General features: G+C 36.6%; 2 protein-coding genes across 2 annotated transcripts in view; one reads left to right on the plus strand and one right to left on the minus strand.

Annotated features, from left to right (window-relative positions):
• The window catches only part of LOC135196326 (two pore potassium channel protein sup-9-like), a 734,822-nt gene that overhangs the window by 363,620 nt on the left and 351,528 nt on the right, over nucleotides 1–19,674 (minus strand). The gene's annotated exons all lie outside the window — the stretch shown is intronic.
• The window catches only part of LOC135196325 (uncharacterized), a 341,481-nt gene that overhangs the window by 248,411 nt on the left and 73,396 nt on the right, over nucleotides 1–19,674 (plus strand). The window contains 1 exon segment of the mRNA XM_064223071.1: nucleotides 14,739–15,061. Coding sequence (XP_064079141.1) covers nucleotides 14,860–15,061 — 202 coding nt within the window. The 5' untranslated portion in view covers nucleotides 14,739–14,859.

The raw sequence follows: 19,674 nt of genomic DNA on the forward strand, positions 1-19,674 counted from the left end.
TTTGGTCTATCTTCCGTCTTGAAAGTATTAAAGTATTCATTTTTAAGGGAGATAACTGTTCAAATGCTTCCGCTGTTGATATACTGATGATCGTAGCCTTCCGCTGTCATTTACTTCATTTACGCTTTCTCAAAAGCCAAGGGTAAATCCTCTTTGGGGTCACCAGACTGATTTTCGGCCAATCTCTTAGCTGGCCACTGCAGAAACTTTTTTGTACAGATTGATATCTTTGAGAAATCCGACATATTCTTGACAAGGAACTAAGGGCAGACCTTCGTGCTCTGCTTGAATATGTATTTCATATATGCATAGACATACGCGCGCGCACACACACATATATAACATATATGCATGTATGTGTACACACACACACACACACACACACACACACACATATATATATATATATATATATATATATATATAATATATATATATATATATATATATATAGGACTTACAGAACTACATGGGACATCTAAAGGACTTACTACCAGGAATCTGACAAGTGTAATTACCCTCTTACAGAACTGATTCAAGACTTCGATGAACTCCGGACTATTTACCTCGTACTCACGCAGGGTCCACACTGTATACCTACCTTAAGACCTACGCCATTACTTGGTCATTTCTCCCTCTACATTGATCGCATCACCAGTAACAGTCCCGCCCTTCTTTACCTGATTTCCGTTCACATTACCGTAGTAAACAAGGTTCTTTGTACTCTTGCATTGCGCGTCTGCTTTCATTTCGCTCATTTTCAGATCAAAAGCATTTTCTTTCATTTCTTCCTGCAATTTCCAGGAGGCCGGAAGGTTAACATGTCAGAAGAGACTACTTCTCTTTGATTCGTCGTCCCTTCCATCATATCGCCCCTCAGCAGTAGTTCAAAAGGTCTTTCTCAACCTGTGATACACACGAGGTTTCTGAACATGTCACCCGTCAGCAGGGTGGGTGGGTCGGGGGGTGTTTGGCGGAGGGGAGCAACCTCCTAAAACAACCGCCCTAGACATCGGCTCTGTGACATTTTAGACGGACAGTCTCTGAAGATGACATCTGTGACGAGGCTTTAGAGTCCTCAGAATCAAACATGTGGTACCACCAGGAGGAGAAGGGGGGGAGGAGAAGGAAGGCACATAATCTACCACCTGTGGCGAGTTGTTTTAAGGGTTAACTCCAGCTTTGGAGATAAGCTGGATACAATGTGGTTTGAGAGCCGTGGGTGTCTCGAAGGATTCAATATATCTCTCACCGAAAATCTCGACTTCTTAATGTGGTTTATCCGTTAACCTCTTTAGTCATTTAGTGATACAAACAATTAGCTTAATTTTCTGACTATAATAGCTCTCTCTCTCTCTCTCTCTCTCTCTCTCTCTCTCTCTCTCTCTCTCTTTTTTATATATATATATATATATATATATATATATATATATATATATATAATATATATATATATATATATTATATATTATATATATATATATAATACATATATGATATATATATATATATATATATATATATATATATATATAAGTATAAATTACACACACACACACACACACACACACACACACACACACACACACACATATATATATATATATATATATATATATATATATCTTATATTTATATATAAACCTTTATAAAAATGGAGAAAATATGAAAACACCCAACTATATCGAAGACTAGGAGATTAAGCTGGACTCATGGATTTTAGCGATGTAAAGCAGTGACTCAAAATTCCTTTACATTTTGAAAAAGTCGAAAATTCTAGAAGGAAGTAAAAAGTCGTCTAATAGTCGACATTCATTTCCATGTCACTAAAAGCTTTATGCTAGCTCATGTCAGAAATATCATAATGATGATATCTGGTAACAAAGGTCTGGGGCTGTGGAAGTCTCCCTGCCACCCTCCTATTATATTGAACTTGATACTTTATTTGGTACATCCAAAATTCCTGAATTTCAGCTGACTCTCTTTACTCTTAATACATCTAAATCCGTTACGATGCAGCTGATCCACGAAACCGTCATGCTATTAACACTTCGTCCTGAATAGTATTTATTTAAATCTCTTAATTCTATATAGCAGGAGCTACTTGGTTTCAGAAGTAACAACGCTGTGACATTTGTATCAATACTTCTATTCCCTTGGAGTATTTCTGAACAATTAAGCAGAGTCTGCTTCTTACATTCGTACGCTTCATTCTGCAAGAATGGGGTCTGCGTTATCCTATACATGTGAGAAAATTCTAATATTTTCAAATTGCCTTCCTTGCTGTAACTTTTTAATGAATGCATATAGCGTTCGCAGTCACATCCGATTCCCTACTAGTTGATGCGCAACCTAAAAATTACACACAACCACTAATTAAGATCATATACTGAAGACGCTTCTAATTTTCCACTGAAAACACAGACTAGAAATTGTAAGAGACAGTCCGTTGCTTAAGAATATATATATATATATTTATATATATATATATATATATATATATATATATATATATATATATATATACATATATATATATATATATACAATATAATTATATATATATATATATATATATATATATATAGTATATATATATATATATATATATATATATATGTATAAGTTTATAATCGGAAGCGTTGCAATTATATCGGAGCCGAATGAGACTTAACCTGGAAGGTCTAACTGCTGCCAATAACGACATCCTGACGCGTTAACGAAATCATCTCCATTGGCACTGAAAAGTTCACCGAGAATTCATATCGAGTGCCAATTTAAGTAGAAAAGACCACTCGTACATAAAATCGTGGAAGTGAAGCTATTCAAAGGTTCAAAATACGCGAGAAATTAAAGAGAACTGTCAATATTATATACCAACACTTAATGCGTTATTTTCGTTGGTGACAGCAGCGTGTACGATTCATTATCGATAGACATAAGGACTAATTAATATTCATTATAATTTCTGTGACGTTACACATGAAAGTTACAGGTCATAAAGACTAGACCTAAACAAAAAATTTATTGGTTGTTTTATTTAATTTAATAATGTGACTAATATTCAAACCAACATAATTAAAATTGCCACTGTGTTCTCATTCTTTTTCTGTTACCGACTTCTATTCTTATAATCTATAACAGTACTACTACTTCTACAACTATTAAATTTAAAGTATTCAAATTTAAAACTAAATTACATTTAAACCACCCAAAGTATCACCGACGCTATTGTAACCTATTTCATAAGTTTTGCTGTTATTTTGTTTAATGTTACTGTTATAACTACTAGTTCTTCCTGTTGCCATCATTATGATCAATTTAGAATGTCAGTATTCAAGTGGCCATAACAACCAGTAGTTTCTAGATTTGGTAAATTTATCCTATTTGTATTTTATAATTATACATAATCTCGTTATCATTTCGTTATAGGAAGAAGCGTCATCTCTCCCAAAAAGTGGATACTGAACACCATCGTTATATTGTGTCTAACTGACTAGAGCAAGTAATCGTAAACGAATCGATATTGCTGTACCAGCATCTGTTCTCACCTTTTAGTTATGAATATTTAAGCGGCCTTTGCGTCCTGCTGTTCTTGAGTCTATCCTTTCTCTATTCAGGGGTTCATCAAAACGGTTTTACTTAAATACAAGCAAGAAAAAGGTTTTAAAGAAAGCCACGTTTTGTTTATGTTTTGAAATCTAGCTTTGCCACTCTGCTAGCTCCTATAGTATCAAGTGGACTTCAAGACTGGAACGTCGGCCAATCCTGTCTTCTTTAATCCCCAGCCTACGTTGACTTTGAAGTCCATTTAAGAATCTCTCTCTCTCTCTCTCTCTCTCTCTCTCTCTCTCTCTGGCGCAAAGAAACACAACACAATTATAGCCAACCTCGATTTTTTTAGATATACATGAATGATCTCTGTCTCACTCTAAACCTATTTTTTTACATACAAGTAAAAATTCTCTCTCTCTCCTCTCTCTCTCTCTCTCTCTCTCTCTCTCTCTCTCTCTCTCTCATAAAAAACATTTTTATTGAGCAACTAACAACAATGCTTCTCATTAATAATTCCAGAATCCTCTCCATAAAACTTCCTCCATCTTAATGACTACTCCCAAAACTTTTCCGAGAATCGATACTCATTAGATATGACGATAGCTTAAATTGCATTAGAGGGCGCGATAGTGGAAGAACAAAGCAAGGGGAAAAATATGCAAGGTGAGAAATTACCAACAATTAAGAGTGACAGTAAAGAAAATGACGGTGACTACAAGAGGGGTGACGATTAATTGTCTCCAGGAAGGCGAGCGAAACCTCTAAGGGTTGTTGTGAGAGAGAGAGAGAGAGAGAGAGAGAGAGAGAGAGAGAGAGAGAGAGAGAGAGAACTCTACCAGGAAGTCAAGTAACTAGGAATGAATACAATGGATCTATCCCGGTCTCCATTACCTATAAAGAGTACTGGTGAAGGTTTTCCTCAGCAGGAATGAAGTTCTGCTTTAAACCCTCCTTGGTAATGATGTCAACAAAAGCTCCTCGCGCTCGAGTGAAACAAATGCTTGTGAAATCAAACCCTCTTTGGCAGACTGATTGGGAAGCAAAACAAGGAACAGTTTCATTCTCTCTTCTCATCCACCAACAATGTATACATATGTATACATAAACATATACATACATGTTTTATTACCTTGACAGAGAATGTATGAATGTTCGTATAATCTTACACATGGAATGACATTATCGGTATGAGTGAAAGAACTCTTTTACAAGGCCGGGTACAAGAATCTACTGCACTTTGATTTCAGCCGCTTATATTTCCTATGGTTAGGAAATATATGCGAGATTAATTCTTTATAATCTTACAATAGTACGGATTCTAAAATGTGTCGCTTGCTATAAAGTAAATCTTAAAATCTTGAGGTGGCGAGTGTACGACGATTTCATGTCTCAACAAGAAAAATACAGTAACTACATTTCCCAAATTTCTTATTATCCGAGGGATGTGTTGAAGCTTGGTACCCAATTGTATTCATGAAAATGTTGTACCTTGCATATGGGTACAAATATTCATTAGCCCGTATGTCTTTTTTTTTTCCATCCTTCCTCTCACCTCACGTGGATGCATGACGCGCTTCCCTCCGTTGCCATGGAAACCATCTTTTATATTTGGCATTAACTAAGTAATTTTTATTTCATCCGTAAAGGAAATAGCGATGTAGTCTCCTAGCTCTTCCTTTCTTTTTCCCTGCCATTATATATACATTTATGTATATGTATGCTTTTTAAGCATACATTAATTTACTACTCTAATATGAAAAAATCTGAAACCTAATAAACAAAACATGAAATGAGATATACCCAGAATATTTAGCCTCTTCATAGGATGTACCGTTAGAAGGCAAACACACACACACACACACACATACAAACAAACAAACAAACAAACACACACCTGTTGTATGTGTCACTCTGAGCTTATCACTTATGTAGAGACGACCCCTAATGACTTCACGAATACGATAGTCTCCTAAGAAACGCAGCTTAGCGGTCGATTCCCCGCGAGGCTTTTAATCCCCGAGGCTTGACCTTATTCGGTGTCTTAAGCGTCATGAAAAGCGCTTCTTCCCGAGCTTCCCCGAGCCTTTGAGTTGTTTAATGAAGCTGTTGACTTGGCCTCACCGAGGTATGCGCGTCTAGCGTTTTACTGACGAGCCGGCTCCGAGGTTATGGGTCCTAGGAATTCCTCAAGGAGGGACCACCGCTGAGATGGACACTCAAGTTGTAGCTAAGAAAGTTTTGCGTACTTGCGGATTAAAGACAGCTGTCAGAGACAAGAGGACGAAAAGTTGTTTGCTCCGCTGAAACGAGATTGGTGACGTTTTAAGGAGAGAAGTGGTATTTTGTCTGATAAGAATCAGAATGGTAGTGCAATGAGATTTATATCTTACAGGAAATACGCACTGGGAGACCGTATCCATACCGGCGTTTTATCGCTATCTAGAGTATCCTTTATACCTTCAAATATGTCTGCCATTATCTTTTATAATATACTGTACAAATAATGCTAAACATAACTATGGACAGGATATGGTAAATATAAACACAAACATGACAAACATATTGCTATTGACTATAAGGTTTAGTTTTCAACTTTTAAATTCCATTTATTTCGTAATTAAAATGATTCAAGACATTTCCATGGGTCAAAATAATTTTTCAACATTACAAGTATCTTAAAAACCACTTACGGATGACTTGCACTCTTGATCCAAAACTTCGAACAGATTATATACCATCGGATCTTACTGATTTCTAAACTTGACGTTTTTATCTCATTTTATGTTTCATGGATGCCGTTGTACATCCTAAAATAAAAAATCTAATGAGAGGCTTTTTATATTTTCTACTAACAAAGGAAATGTTAAAAATTCATAGATAGTTCGAAAAAGTAAAGATTGCCCAGTTTTTTGTATAAAAAAACTACTCTCTCTCTCTCTCTCTCTCTCTCTCTCTCTCTCTCTCTCTCTCTCTCTCTCTCTCTCTCTCTAGGGAGCGTAATCATTTAGCTCCGAATAAATCGTTTACTCTGCATAAAATGCTGAAGTCCTGTTGAAGATTAACTTGCGTCGCGAATCCTCTTGGAAAAAGAACCGAAGTGAAATCGTTTGATCTCGGAGAACTATCCCTCCACTTACTTCCCTGTTTTCTCTCTCTCTTTTCTCAATTCTGGTTCCTTTTCCATGTGCCAAAAACAGGCAAAGCAATAAACCCGTTGTTGGACGGGAGGTTTACGCGCTCGCCCACCATTTCAGTAGTACTGAGTTCAATTCCCCGCTCTGCTAACGTGGAGTCAGAGGAATTTGTTTCTGGTGATTAGAAATTAATTTCTCGATATAATGTGGTTCGGATCCCACAATAAGCTGTAGGTCCCGTTGCTAGGTCCCCTAGCCACGTAAAAAATCTAAGCCTTCGGGTCAGCCCTAGGAGATCTGTTAATCAGCTCAGTGGTCTGGTTAAACTAAGATATACTTTAAAAAGGTAAAGCAATACAAACGATTCTCCTTAAATAAGTTAAGTTACATTTCAGAAATATTGTAGCCTAAGGATTTTATCTGTAAAATGTCATTATAAAAATCGGCCTTAGACCAAAATAATGGATAAGTAGGGTGATATAAACACTCCTCCATTCTTACACAATGCCAGACTTTGAAAATGCCAGGTTTTGACGATAACTTGCTATGGCTACCTATTATAAGTGCTATAGGCTCATTAAAATATTATATTCAGCTTCAGTTTTGGGTCGCAAAGACTTCTTGGAGGAACATTTTCCTGAAATAGGCCAGAATGCACCTAATAATATTAAAATCAGTTCTAAACCGACAAAAATAAATAAATAAATAAATAAAAAAGATCGGGAGTCAATCTACAAATTAAACTGGAGGTTGTGGATTGATTCCCTCACCCCCACCCCCCACCCCAATCCACCCTTCCCACCCCACTTGTAGCTTTAACGCATTGCTGCTGGGTTTGCTACACTGACATGCAACACTAAGTCTATATATATATATATATATATATATATATATATATATATATATATAGTCCAGGAGATATAATTATATATATATATATATATATATATATATATATATAATATATATATATATATATCTTCTCCTGGACTTACGCTACCACAGACCAACGACTCTCTTACCTAAATGATAAAACTAGCGGCTTTGTCCAGTTTTCGTGACTTTATTATGCAATTCAAAGCAAATATCCACATGATGAAAACGAAATAGTTAGCTATTATTACCTAGAAAGAAAGTTCTACTTAAGTGTGAATTTCTCAAAATGCTTACCACTGTTATAGTTAGCTCTAGAGATACTACCCAGTTGCTAATAATATGAGAGAGAGAGAGAGAGAGAGAGAGAGAGAGAGAGAGAGAGAGAGAGAGAGAGAGAGAGAGGAGAGATGGTATTAATGGAAATACAATTATTTCTTTTGCGGGTCAAAGAAAACTGAAAGGACTCGGCACAATCAAAAAATCCTTTGGTTTACCATTGCCTGATTTTATTGACAGTCATTTAATTGCATTAAGTTTTTATAAGTGACAATAAAAAAAAAGGAATAACAAATAAGCAACAAAATAAATTGATGAATTTCCAGGCAAGCAAAATGTTTAAATAAAAAATCAACTTTAATGAGAAGACAATATAGACAATTCAGAGAGCGTCATCAATGCAAAAATACTGAAATGCAAGAAGGATATAATGCACAAAGGAAATACGATCATATAAACCACAAAAAATAAAAAAAAAACATTATAAAAATCAATCAAGAAAAATACTAGGAGACAGAAAATACAAGTTACATACCGAATCACCGCCCCAAAAAAAAAAAACGTAAAAGAAAAAAAAAAAACTGATCCAGCAAAGCCAAGATAGAGAGAGAGAGAGAGAGGAGAGAGAGAGAGAGAGAGAGAGAGAGAGAGAAAGAGAGAGAGAGAGAGATAAATAAAAGGAAGCACTTTAGCAGTGAAACATCAGCAAATAAAAGAAATTCTAAATCAAGCGAATAAAAGGGCAGTCATAAAAACCAATAAGAATACAATTGAATCGAGAACACATTAATTGTGAGAAGGTAACAGAAGAAAATAAAGAAAGAGAGGGCCCCGTAAGAACGCAACAAATAAAATAAGAGCGACCTTCCGGACGGGTGACCCTTTGAACTTATTTCTCCGGCTAATGATGTGCCGCTACGTCTCCGTTGCCTCTTTAGCTAAACTGAGTAAGAGAGGCGCCCTTTGTCTTTCCTTCCACTTACTCTCTCTCTTTCTCTCTCCCTCTCTCTCTCTCAGGAGACACTTTGATCTTCCCCTTTGATGTAGGAGCAACCCATCCCGACGGCTTGCTGCTGCATGTTACCAATCCTATAGTGTGAAGTTCTAGGAACGTCTTTCCTGTTTAGAAATTTAAGATTAAATATATATATATATATATATATATATATATATATATATATATATATATATATATATATATATCTAAAAACCTGTGTGTACGTATATATATATATATATATATATATATATATATATATATATATATATATATATATATATATATACATATATATATTTGTGTATGTGAATTTTGAGAGAGAGAGAGAGAGAGAGAGAGAGAGAGAGAGAGAGAGAGAGAGAGAGAAGACTAAATCTGGTTAATATTTACTACAAATAACAGATGTCACAAAATCACAGAAGGGCGGAAAAAAAACTTGAACTTCATTCATCTCTTTAAGAGAAGGAACAACACATAAAAAAAAATGAAGAGCTACGTGACTTTTTCTTGAATTATGTAAGAGCCACCTCACCACGACATTCAATTTCTAAAGGACGTCAGTAATCAACTTACAATTGATTACTCTTCCTCTTTTCCATCGTGTTTTCCCTCTCAATAATCTCTGATTAGTGATCAAAGATTATTATAGACGGCCGAAATTCCCTTTACATTCGACTGGAGCATCCAGTGACCTTCTAATATGATTCTCCTTTTTTGGATCATTGACAAGAACACCTCAGATTCAGACCATGAAATGATCATTGAAAGATGCGATGTACTAAAACACTTCAGCCAAACGTTTTCCATTGGGCTAATAGATATCAAATATTATTCTGACCGATCAAAACAATCTAAATCGATGTTTAATTTCTACCTCTCCGCTTTCAACTATTCATTGAAGCTGGAAACAGTAACCTCGACGCCATTTGAAAGTAAATAAAGGATAAAGAATATCTGACATGCTAAACACTGTCAAACTATTTCCCTAATTTCTGCAGTTCCTCTTTACTCTTACCAATAAATAATATTGCATCCTTTGCAAACGTCAGACATTCGATCACGATGATAATTGTAAACGTTAAAAGTCCTTAATTTCGTAGCGAAAAGTAAACAGTGAATGCCGTTGTTCGTACCGTTCCTTTGATCAACGTGAAACGCATACAGTGGTAAAACGAAAAAATAACATGTACATTCTTGTTTTCTTTCAGAAATCCACGAAGAGGACATCCAGATTTTTGCGCCATATCCAAAATTAAACATAGGAAAGTAAACCAAAGTAAGGGAAAGGCATTATGCCCTTTGTGAGAAGGAAGGTTATGAGTAAAGAGTGAAATTGAAGCGAGAAAAAAGAAAATCGACATCTGGGCAGGCGAAAGACAGAGAAAAGGGAGTAAGCTCGAAGTAGAGAACCTGATTAGAAATGAGCGAGAAGTACCGAGTTATCCTTAACTTGGGTGAGCAGAATTAGGTTACTCTTTAAGAGAATTATGACCTAAGTTACCTTTAATAATGACGTTTACGTTTTCTAAAGCAACCCCATTCCGGCTGATTGTATGATTTTAGTCCTATCGGTCTTACAATTTTCTCTTTTATTCATTTTGTGTGTCTGAGTGCAACTTCATGGTGTACAAATACATTATTATTTGCAAATGAAATCCTACGGTTTTATGACTGCTATGCATGCTATAGCATTTAATTTACATTAAAGAGGAGAGAATATGACAGTAAACGATGTTAGCAATCTTCTTCTTTATCCGAACCGTAACACCGGCAATGCAAATTATGCTGAGCATCAGTGCAACCACATTTATCGGTATTTGCCTTCTGTTGACAACCACTGTTGTCAGCAGTTCCCAACAGCCATTACCGGAAGCAGTCCTCCAGACACACATTCTACTCTTCCTGCCCCTCCGCCTATAACCTCCCACACACTTACTCCAAATAATCGCTGGCAGTTCTGACTGGCCGTTTACGACATCGGTCAGCGCGTCATACACTGACGTCAGCAGCTCCAACCATTCACTAATGTCAGCGATCGTTGCTGGCAGGTCCAGAGAACCAATATTGCCAAGCACTTCTCACCAACTGCTCAAGTCAGCATTCACGACTTATGAACGTCCTTGGGACAAACCCCACCAACTACTGCAGTTGACGATCTCCAACAATATTTGTCGTCTGCACCAAAAATCCACGTCGCCGTTAATTCCCACCAGCTGCTGTTGAAGGTAATCTCCGTCAGCAACTGTTAACCGTAATCCCCAACCCATCAGTCTCATCCAGCGAGGCGTCAAAACTTGAAGTAAATCCGCAATAGCTCTGAATGGGAATTGGCATTTTTGAGAGAACGAATTCCCAGAAGTTTCCCAATCCTCTGCTAATCCTTAAATATCTAAAAGAATAATAAAATTTTAAAGAAAACAAAAAGATTAATGAATGATTGACTATAGGTTATCTACCGTCAAATTACCTAAAAACGAAAAGAATGAATATAGAAATCAGAAAAGTAATACTGCACAATTTCATTAAAATACAGCAGATCGACTCTTCCTTGACCCTTTTTGTTCTATGAATAACTGTTGAATAAATGAATACACAACACTCCCACACACACACACACACAGAGAGAGAGAGAGAGAGAGAGAGAGAGAGAGAGAGAGAGAGAGAGAGAGAGAGAGAGAGAGAGAGAGGGCTAAGAGTAATAGCTTGTAAAATCTGGATTTTCATGGGTGGTGAAAATAGGTGACAATAAAAGCGAGAATATTTTTAGTGGCCTCAGCAGTATAAATATGAATCTGTAGACTCACACGTACACTTTCTACGTATGTTTTTTTCTTTCTTTTTTTTTCTAATATGAACTAAGTCTGTTCTAACTTGGGCTGTTGCATTACTCTTAAGTGTTGGAAAGAACGAACCCGAATAGAAAAATATCTCGTACTTGTTGTCGTAGGACTAGTGTCCTCTGAAACACGGTAACAATAAAATAATAAAATGAGAAAAAGTTCAGTCAGATCAAATAAAAATTAATGAAACAGCACATCTAAATCGAACGAAAAAATGAAACTGTTTTTTTTTTAGTAAAGGCAGCTTAAATGCTATATGTAATAACAAGTGTACAGCGCTCTTCTATTCACCATTCCGTAGCTTATTTTCTGTATTTTCCCTCCTTTATATTATAATGCTGTCCCTCACTTTCATCATTTCAGCAACGAAGTTTAATCTAACCAGCCAGAAAAAAACGAAGTGCAAACTACCGACATGACCTCAAAGTTCCGGAACAGAATTCATCTTTAATATAGAAAAAACAATTAATACACTTGGCTGCATTTTCAATTCGAACAAAAGCTGATGATCCGATTATTCATCTTTCCTTATCACAGAGAAACAAAATCTTCTTTTCTCATTACCATTTCCAATTACCTTCCCATTTCGTATTTTTTTGTCAGCGCTAAATGCGAGAATCCTTACATTTCTCTGATGGCCTCGTTATAGCAACTGCAGCAACTGACTCCACCTTCACTTCCTGTAAATCAGTTCTGTCGTTTAAATTGCAAATACATTACACATTCCTATGTTCTGCAATACCAAGCTTTATAACTATTTTTCTGTAACCAGTCCGAGATCCTTATCAAGTGCTTGCTGGTTTAGATCTGTAGTTGTCAAACTGGGAGCCATGTACCAGAATGAAGGAGGCCACAATCTGAGGATATGTATGTATAATAACCAAAGGGGTTTATTTGGTAGGCAGCCAGTGGAGACAACTTACAGGTTCAGTACGGTGGGCCATGTACAAGTATCCTGTAAGAAAAGTGGGTAACGAATGGAGAAAGTTTGGGAACCACTGTTTTACATTAAACTAGCCGTTTAAGCTACCCTTGTGCTGACATGGGCTCTTGATCCTACAGCAGGCTTAAGTCTATTGCTTCACCTGGAGTCTGGCCCTCTCTCTCTCTCTCTTCCCTTCTCCCTTACCTAAACCCTTGAGATGGACAAACGTACGATGTACGAAAATTACTAACTTCTGAGTTACCTGCAAACAAGGAGTTACCAGAGGATTTATCCAAACATATACTTCCTTACTGACTGAGTTTGTTTTGTTACATTATTTCTGTCAACAATTTTCACGTGAAAGACAGGTGAATGTATATCATAACAGGTAAAGATAATGGACAAATCATGATGATAACAAGAGAACAGGAAAACTAAATAAAAAAAAGGCTTGGTATTAGAGATGCTATCACACTATCCTTAATCTATTTCTTCCACTCAAAATGTATTTAAAAAAAAAGTGTGGCACTGGAAAACTTCTAAGGGACCCTTAATCTATTTCATCAACAAAAAACGAGTTATAAAAATGGTATATGTGGTACTGAAAAAGCTACTCGGGAATCCTAGATCCATTTCATCACCTAAAAATGAATCCATTTGGAAGTGAACAATGAATCTGTTTCAGGCAATTAGGATTAATTTCGTCACAAAAATGTAAAGGTTATTATCATCATCAAAATGATATCCGAAATTTATTTTCAAATGAATCCTACTTACGTTACATAAATGATGATTGAGTTCCATAAGCGACTGTATTTCTTATAGTGAACATCACTAAAATTACCATCAATATTATCAATATCCCTTAGGACCAGCCCTAGCCTGGCTCAAAGCCAAACCGTTTCCCTTTAACGGAGCCAAGGAGAGTCTTCCGTCATGGAAGAATATTACTGTAGCGCAGTGTATTTACCTGGGGCTTACTTCAAGTTATTGCCGTAGCAGGATAACAGAATATTATTTCTTGGAGACCACTTAGCCCGTTCTTTATTATGTCACTGTAATTATTCCGCTGAGACTTATTATAGTACGCAATATTTTTGAGATATTTCCTGGGAGCTTATGATGAAGGTAGCAGGCAGGAAATCTGTTATATTAATTTAGGTACTCGGTGTAATAAGTATCTTCATAAACATACACAGATACTGTACATCATGTGTGTGTGTATATAAATAAATATATATATATATATATATATATATATATATATATATTATACATATATACACACACACACACACACACACACACACACATATATATATATATATATATATATATATATATATATATATATGTGTGTGTGTGTGTGTGTGTGTGTGTGTGTGTGTGTGTATTTGGTCAGTCGATGTCTCGGTTTTTCTCAATCAGGAATAGGTTCGCATCCTACCAGGGACAAAGGACTTATCAGTTGTAATTTCTGTCGGTTGCAGGTTACTTCCCCGTCATAGTGAACCGAATATTAAATGCTATTTGTATGATATATACAAATGCCCTTTAATATCTAATTCGCTCTACATCGGAGGGATTTGTAGGTGAGAGGCGGCGTTAACGAATACCTCTCGTGATAGCCTTGTGGGAAAAGCTTCACTGTACGGCCTGAATTCTTGGTTCTGTGGTTTGCGCCCATGAGCCGACGAATTTCATATCAACTAAAAAATTCCCCTTCGGTTAACATATATGAAAATATGAATTCTGTGGTAGAGCGAATCAGATATTAAAGGACATCTGTAGCTTTATGCGTATATATTAATCACGGTGATGTGATAGGACACACACACACGCACATGTATATATATATATATATATATATATATATATTTATATATATATATATATATATATTATATATATATATATATATATATATATATATATATATATATATATATATTATACACAAGAATAAAAACATCTTACACTATTTACATATTCCAACGATGCGCAAAAAGGAAACAAAGATTATTTATAAACGACAGGGAGTACTGTGCCCGTGTTATGCAACACAGTATATAGTACTTGTAACAATAAAAAAAAATTATATCTTAAAAGGTTTCCTTTCTCATCTGTTGCAGGGGTGGCGTGAAAACGAAGCTATGTTAGCGTGATAAGGCCTCCCACAAGAGCCAACCTACGGCGGTCGCCCCACCTATTGGTCCATCCTGCCCCCTGCCACCCTCCAGCCACGCCCCCGTCATGCGGGTGGCGGGCACCAGGGGAAAGAGGAGGGTGGTGTCTCTCCTGCTGGTGCTCCTGCTAGCCCATCTGCTCCTGCTTCTGCTACTCCTACTTCTACTTCATAGAGACAATTCACCGTCGTCCCCTACTGCCGCTGCGACTGGGCAGACCACCACCACCACCACCACCACCCCGCCTCTCTCTCACTCCAGGATTCCAGGTAAGTTTGGCTCTGGGTCTCTATATCGTGTTTGGTCACTACTTTCAATTTATATATATATATATATATATATATATATATATATATATACATATATGTGTGTGTGTATGTATGTATATTATATATATATATATATATATATATATATATATATAGTATACACACACATATACACGTACATAAAAACACAATATATATTGGGATGAGGCGACTGTACCGCCTACCTTTGCAAAGTGCAGCTACCTTAAGCGATCACTTTGGCCGAGTGGTAGAACGCTCGGCTCACGTCGGACAGGTCTTTGCTCTATCATTATAACCCAACACACAAGTTGAGAAGTGACTCAGTGACACATAATCTTTATTGCAACATCAAACCGTTTCCCATAACAGAGGGTATATCCAAGGAAAAACTTCTTAACAGTTACTGCCACATTCAGACTTCTACAACTGAACTATGGATATACCCTGTAAATTTTACTTCCACAATATTAGCAGCTTCATATACCTAAACAGAAAGATCATCAGCAGCGTATTTAACCGCAAAACACATTGCACCATTCACCAATGTCTACCACTCACTCTCTGGCTGCCTGGATATTAAGTCTCATCCTTGACATTTAATAACTGCTTCACCATATCTATCCAACCCTTACTAGGTCTTCCTCTCCCCTTCATTCATTTATTGATTCCAACTGGGTTTCATAAACAATTAAAATCTCTTCCCAATTTTTTCCAAATGACTTTACTTCAGTTATTCTGGGCCCCGCGAAATCTCTTATTCCGTATACATGTTATAATTACTCCCAAATACCTGTACAAATCAACCACTTCCACTATTCCACCATCCACATCTGCACCCATTGCTCCATCAACCCAGTCTCCAATTAAACTTACAACCTTAATTTTACTCGTTTAATCTTAACTTTCTCATCTTGTAAACATTTTCAATTTCTGTTACTAGTCTCTGCAGTTGCTCTTCACCATCTCCACTCAAGACCAAAATTCTTCTCAAATGTTTTGTGCCTAAATCCAATATCCGTTCACTGATTTTCGCATTACTACTTACTTAAAGATTTTCTAACATTTTTTTTTTTCTCTCCCTTTGGTACCAACAGACTTATTGCTCTCAACAAATTATCAACTCTTCCCAACATTATCTGCATACTCCATATATATATATATATATATATATATATATATATTATATATATATATATATATATATATATATATATATATATATATATATGGAGTATGCAGATAATGTTGGGAAGAGTTGATAATATATATATATATAGTATATATATATAATATATATATATATATATATATATATATATATATATATATATATATGTATAATAAATATATTAATATATAGTATATAATATATATATATAATATATATAATATAAGTATATAATATAATAACTTACACGAAAAAGTAGCAATTATCAATAGGAAAAATATGCATGGAGGTCTTCAGTAATTCACAGCTAAAAAACAGTGGAGAAAATACTGCAAAAGACCTTTTAAAAATCAAGTTTCACCGATTTAATCCAACAGATCAGGTTATACGAACGAAGAAACAGAAATGCTTGAAAATGCATCTGGGTACTCTTCCACAAAATTATAAATTCCTGTATTTCCGAAATCCTGAATTACATTACTATTTGATGGCAGAGCTCATCGTTCCACGGGTGACAAAGACCGAGCGATAATCCCAATCGCGGACTGTCTGTCAGTTGTCAATTGACCTGTATCCAAACTCGATGACCCCTTGTTGAGAACTCGATTCACGTTGTGATTAGCTTTTTGATTCTCTCATTTGAACGACAGCTGGAGAAATCATTTCACAGAGACGCTCATTAGAAAAGGCAATTCCCGGAGATGAGTCATTTCAAATGATTGATTGATGCCAGAGAGAGAGAGAGAGAGAGAGAGAGAGAGAGAGAGAGAGAGAGAGAGAGAGAGACGTCACTTAAACCAACGTCTCCTTATCTGTCGAGGGCCACAAACAAGAGATTTAGCCTTGATGTTCGGAGGCTTCTGAAACGATTTCATTTCAGTGTAAGCTGGAATGCCAATTTAGGGTCGGAAAGTTATTCAGCGTAATGTAGTAAACTGGCATCACACCGCTGAATAAGTACCTCATCATGTATGGAAGAATATGTTAATGTTTCGTCATGCCCTTTCATCAGCTCTCATTAATTTCTTATGACTTTATACAGTGTGTGTGTGTGTGTGTGTGTTTGCATTACGATTTTGCAAACTTTAGTAGGCAACACCGAAATTGTTTAGTGCCTAAAAAATGGTCACCAAAATATGAATAAAAAAATAACACAACCATCAATCACAAAGCAGTCTATATACGATGTGAGATTTAAAAAAGCAAGAAACAGACACACACACACACTTCCTGGAATATAATATTTTAACCCCAAACGACAAACCGAAGCCCTTTGAATAAGCGAAGAGACGCTAAAATGAATGAAAGGAAAAACCTTAAGCCAGTTTTTATCACCCCTTCCCAAGCCCCGCCATGAAGAGCAAAACCGTGATAAGGGAACTTTCTCATTGCCGGCAATTTTTATCCGCTGAGTGGCGATTAAACCCTTGAAATAAAATCCCCCAGTTCTTTCGACTCGAAATCCCCCCCAAATCCCAAATTCTTTGGTACTCAAGACCTCAGCCGCAGCGCCAGACGTCTATTGATGGAGACATGGAGAAGGATTTCCTTTGATTTATGACAGATTACTGACAGGATTTGCGGCCTTCGAAGAAGTGGCTATTTTTGGATTGCCTCTCCTAGGACAGGGGAGACCGAGCTGTGTGTGTGAGAGAGAGAGAGAGAGAGAGAGAGAGAGAGAGAGAGATAAACAGGGATTTTGCTACTTAATAAAGTATGAGGATTTGTTGTCATTTATCAAATTTATATTGTAGCATTCTTTGTCAGTGTTGGCTGCAAAGGCATTAGTGTTTCCTGGTTCTGATATATCTATCTACACAGTCTTCCGTTTAAGCAGTGAGTACATTGCTGAGCCTTTAAGATTATAAATTTACATTCTTACACACACTCATTCAAAATATCATACTCAAACGTCAAGAGTCAGTTTCTTAAAAATGAAGAAATGAAGAAGATATTTTAGGAGCAAAAGCAGATGGACGAGAAACCTTATTGCTTTTTGCTATTCCGGGTTCAAAAATTTTTTTAATATGGTTGGGAAACGAATAACAGTGGAAGAGGCTATCAACGACAGAAGCCACTGACTTGCCGCTCAATGGAAGAAAGAATATGTGACTCAGGAAAAACTGAGGCAGGAAGTAAATTCCAAAGTAAGACTAAAAGAGGAAAAGGAACAAAACAGTTGCCTTGCCAAACGGAAGACAAAAGATAAGAAAGAGAGAGAGAGAGAGAGAGAGAGAGAGAGAGAGAGAGAGAGAGAGAGAGAGAGAGAGAGAGAGATAGTAGTCTAACTATATAATTAGACAGTCACATAACGTGGAATTAATTTTTCTTCATCTTGTTTGGGAAGTTTGCGGAGTTTTCATTCCAAATTCTCGAATATTTATAAGAAACTTGCAACGAGACAGTTATTTTAATTAACTCTCCTTCTCTCTCCCTCCTCTCTCTCTCTCTCCTCCCCTCTCTCTCTCTCTCTTCTCTATATATATATATATATATATATATATATATATATATATATCTACATACATATACACATATACTGTATATTTGTGTTCTCTCTCTCTCTCTCTCTCTCTCTCATTATTACCAACTTTAAAACCACAGCAGAAGACTTAGCAGCACAGCGCTTTTGTTTCTCTGCCGCCCAACTTTTTTAGGTTGCCATTCATTCTAGTTATGTGCTTTTGTCTTTTTCTTTTCCTTGCAAGTACACACGAAGGTTCCCTACCCTTCTCTTGCCCTCCTCCTTCTTCTTCTTTCAACTGCCCCCCCACCCCCCTACCCCCGGCCCTCTTCCTCCTCTTCCTCTTTAATCCTCGACAGAGACATTCGCTCCAACTTGATTCAGATTGTGCAGCCAACGGAGCCATCTCATAGACTCAACTCTCGAGACCCACTCGACCAGACCCTCTTCGTTGTCTATCACAATGGTCCCAATATGCAATCCACAGGTAAGGGTGTACAGTTTCCGATTGCACCACGCTCTGATACACCTGGAGAGAAGCTACATGAATTAGGGAGAGGGTGTACTGAATGGATGAGATATGGGCTTACATTTCTGCCATTTTTTTTCTTGTTTACTCTTGCTCTGCTGTTGATGCTGTGAGGATTATTTGACGCATGCATTGGGTCTGAAAACATTAGCTCTAAGCAAAATTCCTTTTATCTTTACTTTTCTTTGAGAAAGTGGCAAAGAAGACATTGGGCTAACGTATTTGTCCTTCTCGATTTTATTAATGTTCCAAACATGTACTTCAGCATTTGCATCTTCTCTCAACATTCTGGGGGTAACTTCCTCACCCTTCCATGCCTCCAGCAATTTTCTTTTCCAGATCTTACCAATCTTCAGCTTTTCTTTAGAGTTGACCGCTTGTTTATTTTCTTCTATACCACGCAGCCCCCTATCTCAACCCCCCCATTTTTT

Source organism: Macrobrachium nipponense, chromosome 17 (assembly GCF_015104395.2).
Source record: "Macrobrachium nipponense isolate FS-2020 chromosome 17, ASM1510439v2, whole genome shotgun sequence".
Taxonomy (NCBI): Eukaryota; Metazoa; Arthropoda; class Malacostraca; order Decapoda; family Palaemonidae; genus Macrobrachium; species Macrobrachium nipponense.